Source organism: Nanorana parkeri, unplaced genomic scaffold (assembly GCF_000935625.1).
Source record: "Nanorana parkeri isolate BGI_ZX_2015 unplaced genomic scaffold, ASM93562v1 scaffold2288, whole genome shotgun sequence".
NCBI classification, from domain to species: Eukaryota; Metazoa; Chordata; class Amphibia; order Anura; family Dicroglossidae; genus Nanorana; species Nanorana parkeri.
Genome location: NW_017308556.1, coordinates 56,027 through 79,183, shown reverse-complemented (window position 1 = coordinate 79,183; position 23,157 = coordinate 56,027). Strand labels below are relative to the sequence as shown.

The following is a 23,157-nucleotide window of genomic DNA, read 5'->3' as shown; positions in this document are numbered from 1 at the left end:
TAATACTGAGCACTCGTGTTCTGTGAAGTGCTCAGACTTGTATGCAAGCCTAGATTATATTCTGATCTGGTTTGTCACCTCGGCGCTATTAGCAGTTTGTTGTGACAGAGACGCCTTAAGGCTCAGCAAGTATTTTTAGGTTGCTTACAGTTTATTTCCTCTCTGCTCGGCACAGTCAAAGGCCTCGGGCAGTTGGGTAGTAGAAGAAGTCCCGTGGTGACCTCACAGGCACGCTGGAACTAGAAGTCCCGTGGTGACCTCACAGGCACGCTGGAACTAGAAGTCCCGTGGTGACCTCACAGGCACGCTGGAACTAGAAGTCCCGTGGTGACCTCACAGGCACGCTGGAACTAGAAGTCCCGTGGTGACCTCACAGGCACGCTGGAACTAGTTTTCCTTTGGGGATCACAAGTATACTGGGACCTGCAGACCTCGATTTTTCACAACTTTAAATATACAGAATATCGGCACGTGATGTCAGCTATCAGTCTGAAAGATGGCCGAATATCTGTATAGTCTCTGAAAGTGTATCGGTCGATCCCTAGTCACTGTCTCACATACATACATACATACATACATACATACATACATACATACATACATACATACAAGGGCCAATACACCTTCCAGCATGTCTTCCAGAAGCACAGGGAGAACATGCAGATAGTGTCCCGGCCCGGATTTGAATTGAGGTCCTCCCAGTTCTAACCACTCCGCCGCTGTATCATCTAGCACTTTCCTCTCCAGCCTCACTGTTCCTGGCATTGTCCCTTTCATTTATTGGATTTCAGTTCTCTCAATCATGGAGGCTCAGCATCACGTGTGGGTGTTGCTTAGCACAGTTTGCATGGCTGGAGGACATGCAGCAGTTAGTGGGATAGGAGAGGGCACTATTTTACCTGGAATGGGGCTTTTTTTTAGGGGGGGGGGGGTTGTTATTGAGGCCCAAAACATCTTGTGTCCTAGGTTTAGAACTCCATAAAAGAAGTCACCAGCACTCGATATGTGCAAGAAGTAAAGCACTTTTTTATTCAATCGCCTTAGCGGGATTTGACATCAGTATGGTCGTCACTGTGGTGTATTCTGTGTGATTCACTATTTAAGCTGAAGTTGCATACTTGTTGTCACTATGTCGCGCAGAAGAAGGGACTCTGCGTGGCCCCGAAACGGCTGTTTGACGCATGTGACGATTGAATAAAAAGCACCAACCTTTCATCAAGGTCTATACGCTCTATGGAGTGCAGGTGATTTTGTTTTATCTAGGTTGAGAACTGTCCCTCCATATCTACAGTACAGTGAGTGTTGCTACCCAAGGACAGGAAGTGTGTTACTGGCAGGATCAGCAGGTCATAGTAAAGGAAACAAAAACCTGAAAAGTGAATGCAGACGCCACATTGAAGGACTGGTGAGCTGCAATATTTCCATGTTTGTCTCTGGGTTTAGATACACTCTAGTTGTTGGTTACTGTAGTGGATCAGACTGTGCGGAGTCAGGTGTGCTGTCAGTCAGAATTCAGGTTTGCATTGATCACCTGGATCTTCTATCCTTGCTGTAATCTGGCTGGTTTCTCTCCTGCTGTCAGTTTGCAGTGGAAGGAGCAGTTAGAAACGTTGCAGTGTTGTGTTTCCTGTCAGTCTGGCTGCCATTGGGTAGTGCAGGTGCGGGCTCACCACCACATTCAGGCCGCTATCTGTGTCAGCCATTAGCTTCCTGCAGATGTTTTATTTTTCTACTCTTGCCAAAGGACTGTTCTTCTAATGTGGAACACGTGGTGATTGCGACTCGCAGCATTAACATAAGCTGACCTCACTTTTGGCTGTGTCATGTGTGCACCTCTTGTGCAACAGTCAGTGTGAGTTGTAGACGTGTTCCAGGACCGTTCTCCATTCTGTCCTTTGTGGCCGGAGAGTCTGATTACTAGGAGACACTCATATGGAGTACAGGCACGCCAAACGTTTGGGCAGCTCACACCAAACACATAAACTAATGCTGGGCATGCAGTAATATATATATAGAGTGCTGACAATGTACACAGCGCTTTACGTACTTCATTCACATCAGTTCCTGCCCTCAAGGAGCTTACACTCTGAAGCAGGGGTAGGCAACCTTGGCTCTCCAGCTGTGCTGAAACTACAAATTCCGTCATGCCTGTGGCTTGCAATGCCTTTATGGGATTTGTAGTTTCAGCAAACCTGGAGAGCCAAAGTTGCCTACCCCTAGTCTAAAGTCCCTACCTCGCATGTATACATACACATAGTAGGGCAAGCTTAGCAGCCAATTAACCTACCAGAATGTGCTGCTTGTGGAGGAGGTCAGTAAGGTAAACCTGTTATATTGTCCTGCATTTGTAAAGTGAAAAGGGAAAAAACTGCTTTTATTTTATGTAGGGCTTAATCACCTAATCGATTGAATCAATGATAATCAATAATGGGGATCGTTGTCAACGATTCTCATTACCGTTGGTGTGTATCCCCTGCCTCTGTTCTCCACTCTGGGAACTGGTGTTTCATCCGCTCTGTGTCCCCTCCGATCCCCGCTCCTCCCAGTAGGAATCTGAGTGACATAGACCCCTGCAGCCGGTGCCAATCCGTAAGTGGAGCTCCCGTAAACCTCACCCTGCCGCTGCATCAGCTCTGCAGCTCTCCTCTGTGCTGGGATCATGCTGCATTGTGTGTCCCCTCTGATCCATGCTGCTCTCCCCCACCTGTGTCGGCAGGGATCAGAGGGGACACAGACTCCTGCAGCCGGTGCCCATCGGTTAGTAGAGCTCCCCCAAACCTCCACCTCTCAGCTGCTGCATTGGCTCTGCAGTTCTCTCCTTCCCGATGTGAGCCCGCTGCATGCAGCCATCTGTGTCCCCTCCAATCCCCTCTGCTCTTCCCCACCTGTAGAGACAGAGGGGATCGGAGGGGACGCAGAGCCGATCCACTCACTGGTGCTCAGCCGGGAGGAGAGAATAGTGACAGGGCCAAGGTGGGTGCGGGGAGGAGAGCTGCGAGACTATCAGCAAATATGTGAAATATTTGGTGCTTGTTCCCTGTTATGTTTAAACATTGCACTGATCAGTACTGATCACTAGGATGTTTGTAAGTAATTGAGGACATTGTATTCAGATACTCTGTCCCCAATTATCAATGGAAGTGCTCTACAAACAGGAAGTGCTCTACATCACTTCCTGGTCCTTTATGATTGCAGAAATAGTATCTGTTTACTATCTCGATTTATGAATGAACAGGAAGCCTCTGCCTCTGCTTCCTGTACTGGGGCTGCAGGAAAAGAAATTGAGGGTAAAATAAATAAAAATAGTTTTAAAAAAGTTAAAGAAATAAAGCTGCCCCTCCCCCAATTATAAAAAACTAAAAAAGTGGGGAAAAGGTAATCTTGGGTTTCAGCCTGACAAATTCTGGAGTTGCGTTGGAGTGCCATACATTTCAATAACACCCCAAACGCGCCTCCTGCCTGAACCAGAACGTGCTTTTGAGTACAGTGTGATTGCAAAAAGATTGAAGTAAATGTAAGAGATGTTGAAGTAAACTTTGTAACACTTCATTAGTGTGCTTTATTTCATATTAAAGATGGTATTTCATTTATTTTTTTTAATCCGATTAATCGTCCGACTAATCGATTTATCAAAATAATTGTTAGTTGCATCTCGTTATATGCCTGCTGATGGATTTTTCTGCTTTAAAGGTAGAAGAAGGATGGTGGAGTGGGACCTACAGTGGCCGATCTGGCCTGTTTCCATCAAACTTTGTGAAAGAGCTGGATCTGTCAGACGACGCAGAGAGCCAGGAGAGTTCTGAAGACACAGGTATGGGAGACACAAGGCTGACTTACTTATGTGCAGATTCACAGCCGAAAGGAACCGTTTGCCTGCCAGAGATTTCTAAAGCTGGTGAGGTGATCTCGTCTTTCCCCCACTCCTGGAGTGTGGCTGCATAGCATCGGGAGGTGACCAATCTGATTGGATGTAGGCATTGTTCAGGTATTTTGAGAACCAGCGGGGCCGACAAGCAAGACACTGAATCTTGGCCCGGCCGGAGATTCCTCCATCCACACAGTATAGTGTAGATGGAGGTATCTGTTGCACTTTTTCCATGTGACCATAGAAAATCTGCAGTTAATCTATAGGTGTATTGTGAGGGACACTCACAATGCCTCCAAAGGGCCATGTGTTCTAAACCTCTGCCTGCCTTGGCGGACCATAGACTGCTCAAATGTGGACACTTCAAGCCAGGGGTGACCCTGCAAGCATCACCCTGCTTTACAAAAGTCGATTTAAAAATCAACTGAGCCGGGTTCAACAGTCACTGCATGGTGTCCCTGTTGAGCGGCATCGCATGGTGTCCCTGTTGAGCGGCATCGCATGGTGTCCCTGTTGAGCGGCATCGCATGGTGTCCCTGTTGAGCGGCATCACTGTATTCAGGCAGCTGTGGTTGCTGCTGAGTACAGTACCCATCGGTCAGCTTAGCATGGCGAGGAAAAATGTTTTCCTTCAAGAGAAAATGGAGCGGTGTATGGGTTGGCTTCCATACAGGTCTCTGGCAGTGCCTTTGCTGATATCTTATTACTCCAGCCTATGAATGGCTGGTGATGAATGGGTTCGTTCTGCTGGCAGAAGCGGAAATAAACAATACTTAGTCATTACATGCGTTTTGTAAGTCTCTGTAACCTGGACAAATATTTGCCCAGCGAGTGCTCCGGAGAGGAGAGCACACAACCATCTAGTCTATTATAAATTCTTAGATCACTCATTAACTTTCCATTGTTCCTTGGGAACTGTACCATGTGAAAATCCGCCATTGCTGGCAGGACAATTGGGTCAGCTCCAGCCAAAGGACACGGCACAACCTCCGTGTGGGAGCTACTTTATATGATTCTTTATCGCTTAGTCTTACCGTCTGCCAAGTCACTGATATGACATGATGTTTCACGATTGTGAAATGCTGGACTTAAAAGTATAGAACTATGACCTTTCATTAAAAAAATGACACTAATCTCAGGAGTGAGACCTTAAAGAAAAAAAAGTACCTTACCTATATAAGGAAGGACAGTGTCAGCACCAATTCAGAGATGATTGGAGGATCTACAGCCGAGTGATACACAAATAAGATACATTGTTGTTCATAGTTAAGTTACTTGAATGTATTTTTAAGATTTAACGCCGGAGTTTAGTGTCACTTTCATTTACAAGTACATCTGCACTTAGGGTTTTCTTTGTCCCCCTATAAAGTCCCACAAATGCCTATTGGTCCTGTAAGTGAAATCCATCTAATGCAGCTTCTTGTGACTTGGCCCTGGCACTGCTCCTGAATTCAGAGCGTAGTTGTCACTCTCATGTAGGCTGCACCTGTTTGCACTACAGCGGGTGGAGATGTTTCAGGGGCCTTAGCTATCGCCTTGTCACTGCTGATTCGCAAGTCTGTAGCTTGTCAATCAGCTCCTGGCTACACCTAGCCCTGTCCAGTATTCCTTAACTCCCCACCCTGGCTGTCCCTGGCCCACCCATTTTATTTATTGAACTTCAGTTCTTTCAATCATGGCAACTCAGTATCACATCTGGGTGTTACCACAGCTTCCTGTATTCAGGAAGCTATGTACAGCACCTTGCCGGCCCCTCTCACCTGCCATGATCTACCTGCATTACGCAGAGGCATAGTGATGTCATCCATGGGTCTTGGAGAAAAATAAAATAAAAAGCATGTGATGAGAAGCAGTTTTATCTAAAAAATATCATTACAATGTTGATGAATGTGAAAATATACGCCAATTAAACTTTAGCTGTAAAGGGACAGATGTCTTAATTGGCTATCCATCACCTACTTGGCTAACTTTCCTACCCCATTCCCAGGCCTCTATGTATGTCATGGCGGTGCTCCCAGGGAGTATAGTGCTAGGGACAGTGCATGGCCACCGACATGTATGAAGTATCACAAATGAAGGTGCAGGTTTTCTTATACCCAGCCCATTGTGTTTTATGATCATATGTAAATAATGGGCCTGCTGAGCACACAGAGCGTGAAATGGTAATTACAGGCCAAGGTAACTGGGGAGGGCACACTGTGCGAGCTTGCCATCTGGAGTCTCGCTGATTAATTGTAAATATTCTGTTCTTTTTAGAGCAGTGGCGTTCTGGTCTACTGAATTACTTATTACTAAATATACAGATCCTTCAGAAAAGAATCCCTTCCATTGAGACCAGCCGCACATTCCCACTTCTGCAAAAAGGCAGAATGGTGTCAAAGTGGAGCTCTAGCTAAAACGTTTTATTGTGTTCTAAGTTTTGAAGAATATGGAACGGGTATTATTATTTATTATTATTATTATTCAGGATTTATATAACAATAAAGGTGATCAGCGCCAGTAAGTGTAATGTGGAAATATGAGCTACCAAGCACTAGGGATATAACTAAATATCTAAAAAATGTGAAAAACAATATTATGCCGAGCTAATAATCATACATATCTAACAAATTGAAACATATAAGTGAGTCACATATATGAGCCTTCAAACAAATGAGGCATAGAAAATATCTACACAAAGACAAAAAAGTAATATAGACAATAAAAAGTCTCAAGGAAAAAACAAAAGCAAACAATGGTGATTGGCTGCAAATCATCTGAGGTTTTTTTTTGCACAATCTGCATATAACTCTCAGGTAAGGATGATCACACAATGCAGGAAGACCTTCACCTCCACCCAGTGAGTGATGACAACAAGTGAGTGCTCACCTGGGGAGGCAGACCCACAGAGCTAGGTCAAATGCGCTTTTCCCCTTCTTAAAGGGGGAGGGAAGCCCATGCACAGAAAAGGCGATAAGGTCTCCTCAGATCACAGGTACCAGTATGAATCCAGGTGGAAAGAGAAAAAGGACAAGAACATAGTGCGTAACGTCCAATAAAATGCAATTTATTAAATAAAAAATGTGTACTCACAATGGTGGAAGCAGTACAGGCATTGGGTATTGCTGGATCAGACCAGCAGGGCAAATGGCAGCAAAGCGATAAAAAAAACCTGTTCGTCCGGCTAAGCTCAGTGCAGTGACATCAGAAGCTCAGCCCTACGTACGTTACGTCAAAACACGTGATTTGCTTCAGGTAGCCAGGTAGGCCCCAATTGCATTACACAGTGCTGTCAGTCTAACACTGCATGCCCCCTGACAGAAGGAGTCCTCCATCACACACCCGAGCGTTGATGGATGAATCTCCGGCTGTTTGTATCGTATTCTGGAAGCAGCTGCTGGCCGCTGTTGGAATACCTTAATGGAGCTAAGAACTGATTGGCTGCCACTTCATTCGTTTATAAAATTTGCAACCAGCTCCTTTGATCATCTGATCGAGGGATGCCTGGGTGGAAGAGTGCCGACAGCAGCACCCTTTGTGCAAATTTCAGGCCGTTCCATCAGGAAGCGGCCAACATTTGTACCGGGTGTACCCTACTTAAGAAAATATTGCTTCAATTTCAGCTAATTGGCTTTAAAGTGCTTCCTTTGGGGTTAATCATTTTAATTTCCAGCTACTGAAGAACTTGATATCACATCGAGATTTTCCAGCTTTAATTTTCCGTACACCGCAACTACCTGTTGGTTATATGAGACAGACACATGGACAGTTAGAGTAGTATTAAAGCGGACCTTTAGCCCCTTTTACCAAAAATCACCTCAGCACGCGGCTCTTATCGCATATTCATAAAAAAACAAAACATATTTTTCCCCTCCCACCGTCCATATCTGGGAATCAAACTAACTCCAGTCTACCACTCATTATACAAAGCAAATTACCCAGATATGGTGGCTAAACTATCGCAAATGTTAAGAACCTGGGCAAACTACCGCCTTTCCTGGTTGGGTAGGATTGCGGCCATCAAGATGACCCTCCTGCCAAAAATCCTCTACCTCTTTAGAGCCCTACCGGTGTGTGTGTCCCAACCCCTATACTGCACAGACTACAGTCACGCATTTTCACCATTATATGGGGAGATCGTCGACCCAGAATTCCCCGTTGTACGCTCTACCTTCCAAAATCCCATGGGGGACTGGCAGTCCCGAATTTAACCAAATATTACCAAGCAGCACAAATAGGCCAACTCTCTAAAATGTCACGTGAACTACGAGTCCCTGGCTTGGGTGGCTCTAGAAGATGCACTGACACGTCCAACGACAGTAGCCAACCTTCTTTGGCTTCCCCCCAGACACCGACCCATTATCTCTAATCCTATCACATCCCATTCCCTTAAACTCTGGGATTCGGTGAAAACGACATATGGCCTAATATCCTCTCATAAACCCCTCATGTCCATACTGAGTAATCCCTCCTTCCCCCCGGCGCTCCACAGCCCCTCTAGCTTCATTGAATGGTCTTCACGCAATCTCGACTCTTTTTGGCAGCTGCAATCCACCTCCGGAATTAAATAATTCCCGTACTTGCAGGAACACTACTTATTACCCAACAAAGAAATCTTTCGCTACCTCCAAATCAAACACTTTATTACAAAACACATCAACAATCAGGACAGAGCCACCACACCCTCGCCATTCGAACAAGTCTGTCGAGACAACCCCCATGACCCAGGACTTATCTCCCTTCTTTATACATCCCTACTGTCTCTTCCGGACGACCCTCCCCCATCCTATGTGACAAAATGGAATATTGATCTAGGAGATGTCATGGACGAGGAATCCTGGCACCAGTCTTGGCAGAACACCAAATCCAGTTCGCGGTGTGCAAGTATGTTCGAGATAAACTACAAGGTCCTCATGCGTTGGTACTTAGTGCCAGCCAGAGTGGCCACTTACAACTCCCAATGCTCACCTAACTGTTTCCGAGGATGCCCTGATTCAGGTACGTTCACCCACACCTGTTGGAGATGTCCGATAGTCTCGGGCTTCTGGGATGAAGTTTTCGCCCTCATGGACTCGGTGGTCTCCCAACTCAATTGTAAACCAGAAAATCTCCCTAAGGCCCCGTTCACATTGAGCGATTTATCGCAGCGATATCGCTCGTATTTCCGCGCGATATTGCTCTATGTAGCTTCACCAATACATTTCAATGTAGCTGTTCACATCTCATCGCTCAATATCGCTTGTAGCTCGTCGCTGGTAGCTTGTCGCTCCTACATGACCCTTTTTTCGAGCGATTTTGAGCGAGATTGCTCCTGATTGCATACAGCCCAATAGGAAAAAGTCGCGCGACACGTCGCTCAATGTCGCGCAGTTTTCATGTCGCTCAGTGTGAATGGGGCCTAATAAGGCCTTTAGGCTCTCCCTCCACATCCTCTCTTCTGCTAAGAGAGAGATTGCACTAATTTGGCTCACAAAGTCTCTTAATATCTTGCATGTGATTACACATATTCATTGGATCATGGCCCAAGAAAAACGCACGGCACAACTTGAGAACAATATGCACAAATTCGAAACGATCTGGTCTTCGTGGATCGATAAATTATTTAACTCAACTGTCTCCCGTCGCCTATGCCACATGTGATGCTCTAGTCGTAACCTTACCATTGCGTGCCTCCTCGGCCTAGTGATACGGTCCAGAACCCTCTTCCTCTCCTTCTCTTTTCTTCTTTCCCTGTGTTCCCTATATTTCATTTGTTCTCCTGTGTCTCCCCACGTGCTGTGTGTTTTATTGTTGCTAGTATCACTACTCTGCCATACAAGGGTCCTGATTTATATGACTGCTCCTACACTAGGTAAAGGTGAACCATATTTCAACCATCCGACACTGTACCATCTGAGGTCCTTGAAAGCTAACATGAGAATCCAGTCAGGCAGAACCCTCCAAGGTTCGCCTTGGACGGTAGTTTGGTTGCATCTACACTATAGCTGATAGGTCCTGCATTATAGCCACATCCCAAGGACTGACGTGTTCCTCCACTACTGTGATACTTTTCATGCACCATGTGGTATGTTGTATATGTATGACCTGGTTACAACAGGCATCAGTTGATATTGTAACATGTCTGTGACTATTTGTACTGTAAATCTTAATAAATATCTATTTGAGAAAAAAAAAAACATATTTTGCTTTTTTCTTACAATGATTGTTTTTCCACTTCCTGGTTCTCTTGGGCATTAGTGATGTAATCGCGCCCAAGTGTTACATCCTGGGAAGGTTACATCAGCAGAGCAGTGCTGGGAAATCTCATCTGAGATCTCAGGGAAAGGTATTTTGCTCCCCCTGAAATGTGCATGGTCACATGTCCTAGTCACATGTGCCAGAGTTCCAGGAAGTAGGGAGATATATTATTCTGCCCTTAGTAAAAAAAAAAAAAAAAATGGCCACTGTAAGAAGGATGGGGAGGGAAAGAATAAAAAATAAAATACTTTTTTGTTAATAGTCAGGGTACTTAAATGCGTTTTTAAGGTTTAACACCTGCGTTTACTGACATTTTTAGTTCCCAAAAGTCTGAAACTCAGTTTGTTTCTTTTACAACAGAGCCTCCTGCCGCCCCCGCTGGTGCTTCCCCTTCTTCTCCTGCGTTATCTCCTGGTAATAGCTTAGAAGCTTCCACACCCACCGTCGCTCACCCAAAGAAAGTCATGGGAGTTGGTTTTGGAGATATTTTCAAGGAAGGGTCTGTGAAGCTGAAACCGAGGATGCCACCTGCAGATCCTGAAATCAAGAAGCCAGAGAAGGTAAGAGCCGCGTGTGGTCAGACCATCTTTAATGAAGAGATGCTATTAGTCATTCATAGCCAGACCTGCACCATTGTAGACTTTGTGCTTAAGTCAGTTCAATAAGCCGTGAGTTATTTTTACTTCTTTATTTTAGCTTGTGATTCAGTTAGCAAAGTGTGAAATTGTTACTTGTCCCTTAAAATTGAAGTTTAACTGTGAAATCCAGGCAAAACATATGTTGCCTACATACAGGAGTCATCAGTGTTCTTCCTTGAATCTTGGTGAGCTTTGTGTATTTCTGTAGAATCCGACAACTCCTGTACTCTGCCTCTGTTCAGGAGTTTCCTATATTGAAGACCAGTCACTGCTGTTCTCTACTTGTGCAGGGCGACTGGTCTAGTCTCCGCCCCCTCCTGTAATATGGACCGGTCTTGTATCTTTCCCTTTTATAATTTTCTATATTGGGTAGGATCTGCTGCATCCCATTTACAGGGCTGTCGAAGTTCTCAGGTGGGGTAGATGTGCGGGCTGACGCTATAAACAGGCGCCAGGTGGTTCCCAAAAATGCTGGCGCAAGGTCCACGGGAAGCACGGACCTTAGGGTAGCTGCTTCGATTTAATAATGTAAAGAGTTGGTATTGTTTTTGGGTATCTGCACCCATACTGGTATCTGCGAATCCCTACTATTAAATTAAGCTCCAACTAGCGAAAGCCTCCATTTCTCATGAACCCTTATTTCACCTTAAATGTCCTGCTGTTCTCTGTAGAGACCTCATGAAATACTCAAAGTAAATTTTGGGCAGAGACAATTCACAATAAAGTGTTCAATGTTGTAAAATAAAGTGTTCGCTTGCCTTAGTCATAAAAATGAACAATGTAACATATAACTTGCAGTAGATTAGGGACTCCATGCGTGATGTTTTAGTGAGCAGACTCTACTGAATATTACATTTGTTTTGCAGCCGTCACCTACACCACCAGCAATTAAAGCGACGCGCACACTAAGCTCAGATCTACCAAAAACAGAAGTTGACGGCAAAGCAAAAGGTGGGGAATGTTGTTTGGTTGTCACCGTCTTTTATAAACCTTTTCCTGTTCCATATTGGGTGTAATATTTAGTTGTCAAAGAAGAACTCCAGGTAATGTTTTACTTAACCCTTGTAGTGGGGCTCCCCCCTGCACCGCAAGGGTTAGGTGCTCATTTTTGTCGAGGTTCAAAAGCAAAGTTTTACTCTCCCTCAAAGATACTCGCCTATCTGAGCCGTCCAGGCATCACAGAGCTCCCTCCAGCCTGTCTCCTCCTACATTGCAGCATTAGAACGTTGCTCGGAGTCCTCATGTCTATACACGGTCTGTAGAACGACATATATGGAACCTTAGACCGCTGCAGCGGAGCGGGAGAGGCTGGACGGACCGGTGTAAGAACAAGCGACCTCCACTGTTCAGGTGAGTTTCTTGAAGCTAGACCAAAGCGAGCAGTTAACCCTTGCAGTGCGGGGGAAGCCCCACTGAAATAATAAAACATAAACCTTGTGGAGATTGCAGCCATGCTGTAAATGAGTGTCAGGGGCTGGGGACATGTTACATGGGACCACTGCTATTACAACCCCTTTCAAATTAAAGCAGGTTAGACACCAGGGCTCTGTGTACTTGCAGGCCACTATGTTAGGAGCCCCACACTCCTGGGTCAGCCCTGTGAAAGGAAGAATCCTTTCCCTACATAGGAGACAGTTTTAATATTTCAAAGATTGGCAATCTGTCTCCAGTTTCTGACATCTGGGGTGTGGATTCTACCATTTGTCTGCCCCTCACCAAATTTCATTGAAGGAGTCCATTGCAGTTCCTTAAGTTTGTGAGCAGCTTGTGGTCCGTCTCTCCTTAGCTTACCATTCTTTCTCGATGAGGAGTTCTCTCTTCTGATCACTGCTCTCCCCAGCATTGGCTTGCACTAAGAGTTTCATCTTCAGTGATATAACCTGCAAGGGTGCTTCCTCCTTGCACATGACAGGGACTGCTGACACTTGTAGTGCCCTCACACGCCAGGATTGTGACATAATGGACTGGGACTGCTGACACTTGTAGTGCCCTCACACACCAGGATTGTGAAATAATGGACAGGGACTGCTGACACCTGTAGTGCCCTCGCACACAGAACACCAGGACAGTCATTTTATTATCATATTAGGATCAGAAGATGAACTCTTAGTGCTCACTGCTGACACTTGTAGTGCTCCCATACACAGTGAGACCTACCAGGAGTTGCTGAGACCAGAGACACAGAGGAATGTGCTGGCGATGAGAAATCTGTGGCGGGAGGGAGTTGTGCCCGAAGACAAACGTGGAGGTGGGGAGTCCTTGGAGGGAAGTGTCGGATCCTCAGAAGGGCGGCTGGCTGAATTGCCGTCCAAGCTCCGGCTAGTAAAAATAAATCAAATGAACCCTGCTTGCTGGTACACAGTTCGGAACTGGCGGGCCTAGTAAAGTATTGTGGCGGGCCGTTTCTGGCCTAGGGGTCTTTCCATTGACATATGTGTGTTTAGAGGAACTGAGGTTTCATATTTTAACCACCTGCTGACCGGCCGTTGTAATTAAACGTCAAGACAGCTGCTTCTTGAGGGCGGGTGGGCGTCTTTAGACCTCCTATCCCAAACCGCTCGTGCCCGCCGCCAGGCGGCGTGCACGAACAGGAAATCAGATTTCTATGTAAACAGCCAGCGATGGCTGTTTTACATACAAGCGTTCAGGCGCCTGTAGAGATGCCCGATCGCTTGTAATTGCGTGCGGGTGTGCGCCCCCTCCGGTGCTGGCGATCCCGGGCTCCGCTGCTCCCGGTGTGAGCCCGGGATCATCACAGCAGCTCTGCGGCCGGAGATCAAACGGAGCTCAGTACTCGAGCTTTGTTTGATCTCCTCTTTGGAATGCAGGCAGTGATGTGTATTACATCACTGCCTACATTCAGTGTCACTCTCCGCTACAGAAACCGGAGAGAAGCTGGTGAAGCAGGTCTCTGCTTCATCAGCTTCTTTGGGGGTCTCTAGGTGACAGGGGTCTTAAAGACCCCTGATGTCTCCATAAAGAGGACCTGTCACTGCAAATTGGCTATCACATAGGGAGCTTGTTTGCTCCCTATGTGATAGCAATAAAGTTAAGTGGGGAAAAAAAAGTTTAAAAAAAATTAAAGTTACAAAAAAAAGTAAAACATTTTAGTCACATATCAAAGCAATAAGAAATTAAAGTCCCCCGCCCCCACATGCACACGCAAACATGCATAGAGTCCGCCTACGTGCAAAAACGACTATTACATACATTGCGCCGCACATGTTACATATCGCCGTGAACGTCGGAGGGAGAGCAATAATTTTAGGGCCATTACTCACTGATAACACTGAACTGATGAGCGGTAAAAGCTTTTAAATCGTCGTATGGTCAATTTTGGGTATGGTAGTTCTTTTGCGATTTCGCGGGTGCGCTCAATTTTAAAGCTTGACATGTTTGGTATCTATTTACCCGATGTTCCCCAGTCATTTATATTTTACCAAAAATATGGGTAATAATCATTGTTTTATAACCTAACGTAGGGAGAACGGGGTTTTTTACCAAATTAACGGTACTTTTTTCATTATATAGTTAAAAAAAAAACACCAGTGGTGATTAAATACCACCAAAAGAAAGCTCTATCTGTCCCATAAAATGGTATAAAATGTATTTCAGTACAGCGCTGCATGACGGAATAAATGTCAAAGTACCGCAGCGCTAAATACTGAAAAATGGCCTGGCCAGGTAACGGGGTATAAACACCGCGGTCAGCAAGTGGTTAAAGTAAATTTTGCCCCTGCTCACTATTTTTTAATTTTTTCCTAAATATAACTTTAGAGGCTACCTGAAAAAAAGTCAGGCGAGCAAATTCCTTCCAGGGGGTCCTTTGTATCCTGTAAAGATGATAAATGGCATACCATACCTCAGATGCCGACACAAACATATGTTAGTGATCTGATGGATTTTTCTTTTACAAGGTTTAGTTGGTTTTAAGTAAAAGCAAATGGAGTACAAAGAGAACAGATTGAGATAAGGCACCAAAATAACCAATCATGGAAAACAGTGCATACCTATATATTACAGAGACTCCAGATTTAATTCAATCAAGATAACCTAAATTAGAACTCAAAATGTTATATAATTGTTAAAGTGGACCCTTAATCCCTTACACTAAAAAAATCACCTCAGCACGCAGCTCTGGATGCCGATATGAAATCATCTCACATTTATTAGCTAAGCAAACATATTTTTCTTTTACTTACAATTACTGTCTTTTCACTTCCTGGTCCTCTTGGGCATTTGTGATGTAATCTGTGCCCAAGCATTAGATTCTGGGAAGGTGACATCAGCAGAGCATTGCTGGGAAATCTCGCGAGATCTCAGGGAAAGGCATTGTCCTCCCCTGAGATGATGTGCGTGGTCACATGTCCTTGTCACATGCCAGGAAGTAAAAGGAGATCTATTAATTTGCACTTAGTAAACATGGCCACTGTCAGAAGACTGGGGAAGAAAAGAGGAATAAGGAATGCAAAGAATATAAAGCCGGCAATTATCTAGAAGTGTGTGTCTGTAGATTGTCATCACTAAACATTTCCAATGGTGAGTTTGTCATCAGATCAAAGGTAAGGGTAAAGGTCCGCTTTAAGCTACCTTCAACTGGAGCCTCGGCCCAAAGAGCAATCATTGTAGTGTCATGTGGTATAGAGCAGTATATGGCCAGGGATGAGCTTGACTAGTGTAGGTGGTGCGCCCAGTGGTGTCGCACAGACCTAGGAGATGGTATGTGTGCACTGTGTGAATATGGGTTTTATAGTGGTGTGGGTAAATGGAAAGCCGGGGTGTAAGAATTAGGGCAGTGGCAAGAAAGTGTGTGAGAGAAAGGCAGCAGGGGACCTGGCGTATTTCCTCTTGCAGGTCACATTCTAGGTGACACATATGCAGTAGGCCCAGGGATAGACAATGACTGCCCTATACCAAGCTTAGCACATGCATGCTGCGTCAGTCACCATTCTCTATTCTGAGGGTCCAGTGCATGTGTTTCGGTTGGGATATGAGCTGCAGTAGAATGGACTAGAAGAATCCCCAGCGCTCTGTACTGCACTTAGAACCCGAATTGTTCTAAAGGTGCCCATACACTGCACGATTCTCGTACGAGAATCGCGGGAAATCCCGCGATCGTACGAGAATCGTGCAGTGTATGGAAGGCGTGCGACCGTTTCTACTTTACGGTCGCACGTCTTCCGTCGAACCAGCAGGCTAGAAAACCCGCCGGGAATCGTACGATTCTCGGCGAGTGAGTGGCCTGCTTGTTCGACAACTGCCGAACGGCCTGCTTGTTCGACAAGTTTGCCGTCCTCGCAAGCCCGCCCCTCATTGCAGTCATTGCAAGCCCGCCCCTCAAGGGGGCGGGCTTGCGATGATCGCAAGTACGATCTGCCTGTCCAAGATAGGCAGATCGTACGTTTTTTTAAGTACTTTACAACCATCGCAAGACTAAGGTCTTGCGATGGTTGTACAGTGTATGGGCACCTTCAGGAATATTTCACTTTACATACAGTTCAGATTAGTAGTTTGTTCATTCTCTGCTTTTTCTACAGCCAAAGAGACGTGCAGAGCGTTGTATCCCTACGGAGCACTCAATGAGGATGAACTCAGTTTTAAAGAAGGCGACACAATCCACCTAATAACTAAAGTAAGTTGTTTCACAGGGGGGAAAAAACCCACCAAAGTGTGTTATCTCTGGAAACTTAAGATGCATCTTATTTTTGTTGTTGTTTGCAGGATACTGGCGATCCTGGTTGGTGGAAAGGGGAGCTCAATGGTAAAGAAGGGGTTTTTCCTGACAACTTTGCTGCTATTATCCCTGATTCTGAAAAGGAAGTAAGTGGGCCTTGTTAATTCCTCAACCGGGCTTTTCAGTTTCATTTAGAGGGGTCACCCTTTTATAAACAGCCCTTCCCCCACTGTTGGTGATTTACTAATGCCCTCCTGTGACCCAAAACTCGGCATACAGCAGGCTGTTGCCCTCTATATGCTGACAGCGCAGCGATGCGCTGCCACCAGGAAAGATCCCAATAATATTGTCGGTATCCACCCTGCTGCCTCTATAGCCAGCTGTGCCTGCCCTCTCCCCTGTCTCTCTCTCTCCAGTCAGCGATGGAGGATCAGAGCGGGGAGGGGGGGATCATTGTGGGGTGCCGTGACTGACAGTCATTGCTCTCTGCAAGGAGATGATCGTGAGCTGAGCAATCAGTGGTTTGTGATTGCTCAGCTCTCAATCAGTAGAGCCAAGATGTGAAAGCTGCAGTGTTAGACACTGACTCTTGAGTATGGGGTTGAGTGTATTTCAGACTCTCCATAACTTTTCTTTAATGCGTTTTTCCACATTTGCAGCCAAATTGGGATATCATCTACTTGGGTGGTACATTGTATGTTAATGTTCTTCACTGTGTCCCTTATGTCCACGTTGACATTTATTCTAAGCAATGGAAGCGGTTCATAGAGTCCTATTAATAATTCTTGTCCAACAAAACATCTAGAAAGGTTAGAAATACTAAAAAAATAATAATAATGGGCATTTCTCAATTGAGACTACTAAGGTGGAAATGTGGTGAGCACTTCTGCCTTGCAGCGCCTGGGTTCAAATCCCAGCCAGGGCACTCTCTGCATGGAGTTTGCATGTTCTCCCTGTGCTTGTGTGGGTTTCCTCCGGGTACTCTGGTTTCCCCTCACACTCCAAAGACATGCTGGAAGATGAATTGGCTCTCTAAATCGGCCCTGTATGTGTGATGATAGGGACCATAGATTGTAAGTTCCTTGGGGGCGGGGACTGATGTGAATGTGCTGTGTAAATTGTCAGCACTATATCAATACCAATCATCATGGTTGTCAATGGCCAGTCACCTGTTCAGTGATGTAGATACACTGCCAAAGACTGCAGACTGTTCATGTTAATGGCTATAGAGAACTGTGACATTTCATTGCCTGCGCTGCCTCTGTTACTGATTTTTGTTTTTATTTGTTTAATTACAGAAGCCAAAGAAGCCTCCACCTCCGAAAAGTACGGGTAGGTATTCACTTCTTATACTGGGTTCCCTACTGCAGGACTGAGCACTCTGCTTGTAGTGCTGTATGCAACTCAAAAGCATTTCCATCAACATACATAAATATATTACAGTTCCAAGTGGCCTTACAGGTCATCTACTGGCCACGAGTGCATACCTACCGAGAACCGCTCCTCCCAGCAATATCCAGACACAGACAAACATGCTACACGTCTGTTGTTTTATGACAAGTAGTGTCAACTCACTAAACCAGACTGTAGGTGAGACTCGCGCTTACTGCGCCCTTACCAATTTGAGCTGTATTGAACCGCCCCCTTTTATTGGCCAGTTTTGACTCGTGGGTGGTAGATTGCATAGTTCCTGGCAATTATTTGTATCTGTGACTCCGGTGGTTCAGAAGTGGTGGACATTGACTTTAAATTGCCATATGTTTGTGTTTTATTAACGATTAAGAATTAGTAGGAAAATATTGCCCCTAAATGCCCTATACATACATCCTGGGGGGTGGTGTCCCCTCTGGATGTGACTGTAGCAATTGCTGGATGCTTTTTCATTCTAACGTCTCAGGGCCCAATTCATTGAATAGTTTGCTCTAACAGAAAGCATTGTATGGGCTCTTGCTGAGCTGCAATGCAACCAAAAAATTTACCTGAAACTGTGATTTGGACAAGGGATGATATAATACACCAATCAGCCATAACATTATGACCACCCGCCTAATGTTGAGTAGGTCCCCCTTTCCCTGACCCACCGAGGCATGGACTCCTCTAGACCTCTGAAGGTTTGCTGTTGAATCAGGCACCAAGCCGTCACCAGCAGATCCTTTCTGTCCTGTAAGTTGTGAGGTGATCGGCCTCCATGGATCGGACTTGTTTTTCCAGCACATCCCACAGATGATCGATTGGATTGAGGTTTGAAGAATTTGGAGGCCAAGTCATCACCTCAAACTAGTTGTGTTCCTCAAACCATTCTTGAACCATTTTTGCAGTGTGGCAGGGAGCATTATCTCCACTGTTAGGAAGTACCGTTTCCGTGAAGGGGTATACTGGGTCAGCGGCAAAGTTTAGGTGGGTTGTACATGTCAAAGTAACATTCACATGAATGACAGAACCCGAGGTTTCCCACCAGAACATTGCCCAAAGCCTTCGCCAGCTTGTTTTCTACCCATAGTGCATCCTGATGCCATCTCTTCCCCAGCTAAGTAACATACACACACCCGGCCATCCATGTGGTTCATCAGACCAGGCCACCTTCTTCCATTGCTCCGTCTTCTAGTTCTGATGCTCGCATACCCATTGTAGGTGCTCTTGGTGGTGGACATGGGTCAGCACTACACAGCCCCATACACAACAAATTGTGATGCTCTGTGTGCTCAGACAGCTTTCTATCGGAACTCGCATTAACTTTTTCAGTAATTTTAGCTACAGTAGCTCTTCTATTGGATTGAACTCCACGGGCCAGCCTCCGCTCCCCACATGCATCAGTGAGCCTTGGCCACTTATGACCCTGTTGCTGGTTCACTAGTTTTCCTTCCTTGGACCACTTTTGGTAGGTCCTGATCACAGCAGACCGGGAACATCCCACAAGAGCTGCATTTTTGGAGTTGTTCTGACCCAGTCGTCTAGCCATAGCAATTTCTCAAGTTTCTGAAATCCTCACACTTGCCCATTTTTCTCTGCTTCCAACACATAAACTTCAGGGAGAAAATGTTAACTTGCTGCCCAATATATCCCCCCACTTCCAGGTGCCATTGTAACATATCCCCCCCCACTTCCAGGTGCCTCAGGTGGCATTGTAATATATCCCCCCCATTTTCATGTGTCATTGTAATATATCCCCCCCACTTTCAGGTGCCACTGTAATATATCCCCCCACACTTCCAGGTGTCGTTGTAATATATCCCCCACTTCCAGGTGCCATTGTAAACAGATAATTCATGTTGTTCACTTCACCTCTCAGTGGTCATAACGTTATGGCTGACCGGTGTATATTTATATTACACTTCAGTAGGGTTGCAGCTAATGATTATTTTCATAATCGATTAGTTAGCCGATTATTAAGTTCGATTAATCGGATAAAACAAATGGCTCCAGTGATGGACTACTAGTTTCTATTGAGATTGCAGTCCATCACGGGAGCAAGCTTGGCACGGTGGAAATAAAAAAAAGTGTGGTGTGCAATATAGTACATTATACAGCGGCGCAGTGCAGAATACCAGCAGCTATAGAGGAATGCAGCAATAGTACATTATGCTATAATGTACTATTGCTGGGATTTGTAGTCCTCTGTAGCTGGCGTTATTCTGTATTGCGCTGTATATAATGTATTATTGCTGGGATTTGTTGTTCCTCTATAGCTGGTGGTATTCTGCATTGCGCTGTATAATATATTATTGCTGGGATTTGTAGTCCTCTATAGCTGGTGGTATTCTCCATTGCGCTGTATAATGATTATACTGCAGATAATGCAGATTACCACTGACCAGTTATAGAGGAACAACAAATCCCAGCAATAATACATTATACAGCGCAATGCAGAATACCACCAGCTATAGAGGAACAACAAATCCCAGCAATAGTACATTATATACAGCGCAATACAGAATAACGCCAGCTACAGAGGACTACAAATCCCAGCAATAGTACATGATACAGGGTGTTTGCTGGGATGGGATTTGGTGTTCCTCTATAGCTACTAATGTTCTGCAGTGTGCCGCTTAAAAAAACACAACAGAAAACATTAAAAAGCTCCCGGCCGATCTTGACTTACTTTGAATGACGGTGTTGTCGGCGGGCAGCGGCGATGTTGGTTGTCGGCAAGTCGGGCAGCTCACCGGGAGGAGAGGGCCAGACGCATGTCTTCAGCGTGCGGTGGGCGTGGCTTATGCGGCCGCTGAGGGAGCTCACGGCGAGGAGGAGACAAGCGGCGTGCGCGGCTTCAGCCTGTGCGGTGGGCGTGGCTTATGCGGCGGCGTGGGCACGTCGGGAGCAGCGTGTGACTCAGGCCGCGTGTGGAGCCCCAAACAGGCTAATCAATCGATAGCCGACGAATCCACGATCAAAAACGTTGCCAACTTTTTCAATCGTCGATTTCAATTGATTAGCTGTTGCAGCTCTACACTTCACCTCTCAGTGGTCATAATGTTATGGCTGAGCGGTGTATATTTATATTACACTTCACCTCTCAGTGGTCATAATGTTATGGCTGAGCGGTGTATATTTATATTACACTTCACCTCTCAGTGGTCATAATGTTATGGCTGAGCGGTGTATATTTATATTACACTTCAGCTGTAAGTGTAATATACATTTTCAGAATCTGTGACGCACAAGTGGATCGCCTTCTCACCTTACTAGTTAATGTTGAGTCCCTTTTTAGTGGGTTTCGGGGAATGTTTGGGAGCGATGAATTACACACACTCACTTTTACTGCTTTTTATTTCCCTGTTAGTGCCAAAGCCTGAACTTCGACATGGAGACAAAAAGTTCACTCCTCCCAAATCAGAAGAGAAAGGTAACTTCACTTGTATCTGCTTTATTTCACGCTCAGTACTCTTCTGCTCATCCACAACCTGAAACCTGTCTGCCATTTTATCGTTGTCCTGCCCCAGAGCAGACGTTGCAAGGTTGCTGCCCTTGGTGAGCCTCTTACAACTGACCTCCGGCCTTCCCTTCCGTCTCGCACAGTTGTACCTGCTCCCCTCCTGGACTGAAATGGCGTCCTCTGATTTCACCGCACGCTGTGAGCTCTTCACTATGTGTATATGATGCTACAGCAAGTGAAATAGAGCCTGCCTCATTTCCTGGCGGGAGGACACACATCTAGCCTTTTCATTCCCAGCCCAATTGTCCCTGGCCTTTCCATTTCATTCACTGGTTTTCAGTTCATTCAATCATGGAAGCTCAGTATCACATGTGAGCATTCCCTAGGGTGGTCTGCATGCAAATGCTGCCTGCGTGGAAACACTACTTCCTCTTGACTGACTTCCATTCATCAAGGCATTTGTCATTTGCACAACTGCTTCCTAGAGCCAGGCCATGGCTTTGCATCAGGGTTCAGGGCTCTTGGGAGGAGTGATGAGGCAGGGTGCTGTGAGGTTTTAAGGAAGCTATTTACCTGCACCCTGCTGGCCCCTTGCATTGCACAGAAGCCTAGTGATGTCATCACCGGGTCTAAAATAAGGTATGTCCTGAAAACAGGTTTTATTTTAACATTTCATTATCATGGGATCCAGGAAAGGCAAAATAAAAACAGATTTAACTTCAACTTACATTTCACTTTGTTACTGGGTTCTGAATTCTGAGCGACGTTAAATGCCATCCATGTTGTTGTATCTCTGTAGATGAAAGGCCATCTCTTGAGCATAAGCCATCCCTGGATCTCAAGCCATTGGTGGATTTCAAGCCTGCGAAACCAGCGGCGCCTCTGGTACCTCCCAAGAAACCCACTCTTGTAAATAAGTCATCTAATCTGGTCAAGCCGGCAACCATCCCACCCAAGCGACCTGAAAAGCCAGCCTTCTCAACACTTCCATCCAAGTAAGTCTTTCCACATGTCAGTGACTTGTGAAACAGGCTCTCTTATCAAGTGCTCAGTGTTATCAGGAAAGTTTTTTTATTGTTCCAAAAAGTATGTGTGTTCTCAGAATTCCCCATACTGTGAGGACAGAGATGGGAAAGAGGCCCGGGGGAAATATAGGGATCTAGCACTGTTCCAAAGTATGTGTGTTCTCAGAATTCCCCATACTGTGAGGACAGAGATGGGAAAGAGGCCTGGGGGAAATATAGGGATCTAGCACTGTTCCAAAGTATGTGTGTTCTCAGAATTCCCCATACTGTGAGGACAGAGATGAGATCTTATAATTTACTACATTTCGGAGGACCAATGATGAAACAATTGCATGTGTGCTTAAGATGTATGCAGGCAAATCAAACAATTGCATTTAAAGAACACCTCCAGGGGAACTTTTTCTTAACCCTTGCAGTGCCCTGTACTGGAAAGGTTTAGTGGACGTTTGTGTCTAGGTGCAAAATTAAGTTATTCTCACCTGAACATTGCAGCCGGCCAGCTGTGACGGCACTTCCTCCAGCCTGTGTCTCACTATACTGCAGCGATGGTATGTCCCTCGGCGTCCTCATGTTCTGTACCCAGTACAGAGAACATGCTGACTCACGGACCTTAGACTGCTGCAGTTGAGGGGGAAAGAGGCTCCTGGGACCAGTCTAAGAGCAAGCCGGGTCTGAGGATCAGGTGAGTATAACTTTATTTTCGCACCTAGACATTAATAAACGCCTAACCCTTGCAGTGCTGGGGTAGCCCCACTGCAAGGGTTAAGGAAAAAGTTTATTCTGTAATCTAATTTGTTTGTCTACCCTTGAAAGGTTCACCAATCCGTACAGTGAAATATTTATATGTTGTAGACCATTTAGGATGT

General features: G+C 45.5%; 1 protein-coding gene across 3 annotated transcripts in view; it reads left to right on the top strand.

The window, feature by feature from the left end:
- The window catches only part of CD2AP (CD2 associated protein), a 113,916-nt gene that overhangs the window by 67,120 nt on the left and 23,639 nt on the right, over nt 1-23,157 (top strand). The window contains exons 5-12 of one of the 3 annotated variants that reach the window (XM_018573237.1): nt 3,691-3,811; nt 10,442-10,641; nt 11,586-11,670; nt 16,257-16,351; nt 16,441-16,539; nt 17,692-17,725; nt 21,174-21,236; nt 22,066-22,261. In XM_018573237.1, the coding sequence (XP_018428739.1) occupies nt 3,691-3,811; nt 10,442-10,641; nt 11,586-11,670; nt 16,257-16,351; nt 16,441-16,539; nt 17,692-17,725; nt 21,174-21,236; nt 22,066-22,261 (893 nt within the window). Of the gene's footprint in view, nt 1-3,690; nt 3,812-10,438; nt 10,642-11,585; nt 11,671-16,256; nt 16,352-16,440; nt 16,540-17,685; nt 17,726-21,173; nt 21,237-22,065; nt 22,262-23,157 lie in introns of all 3 variants that reach the window. The other 2 variants (XM_018573236.1, XM_018573235.1) reach the window with 2 other exon arrangements.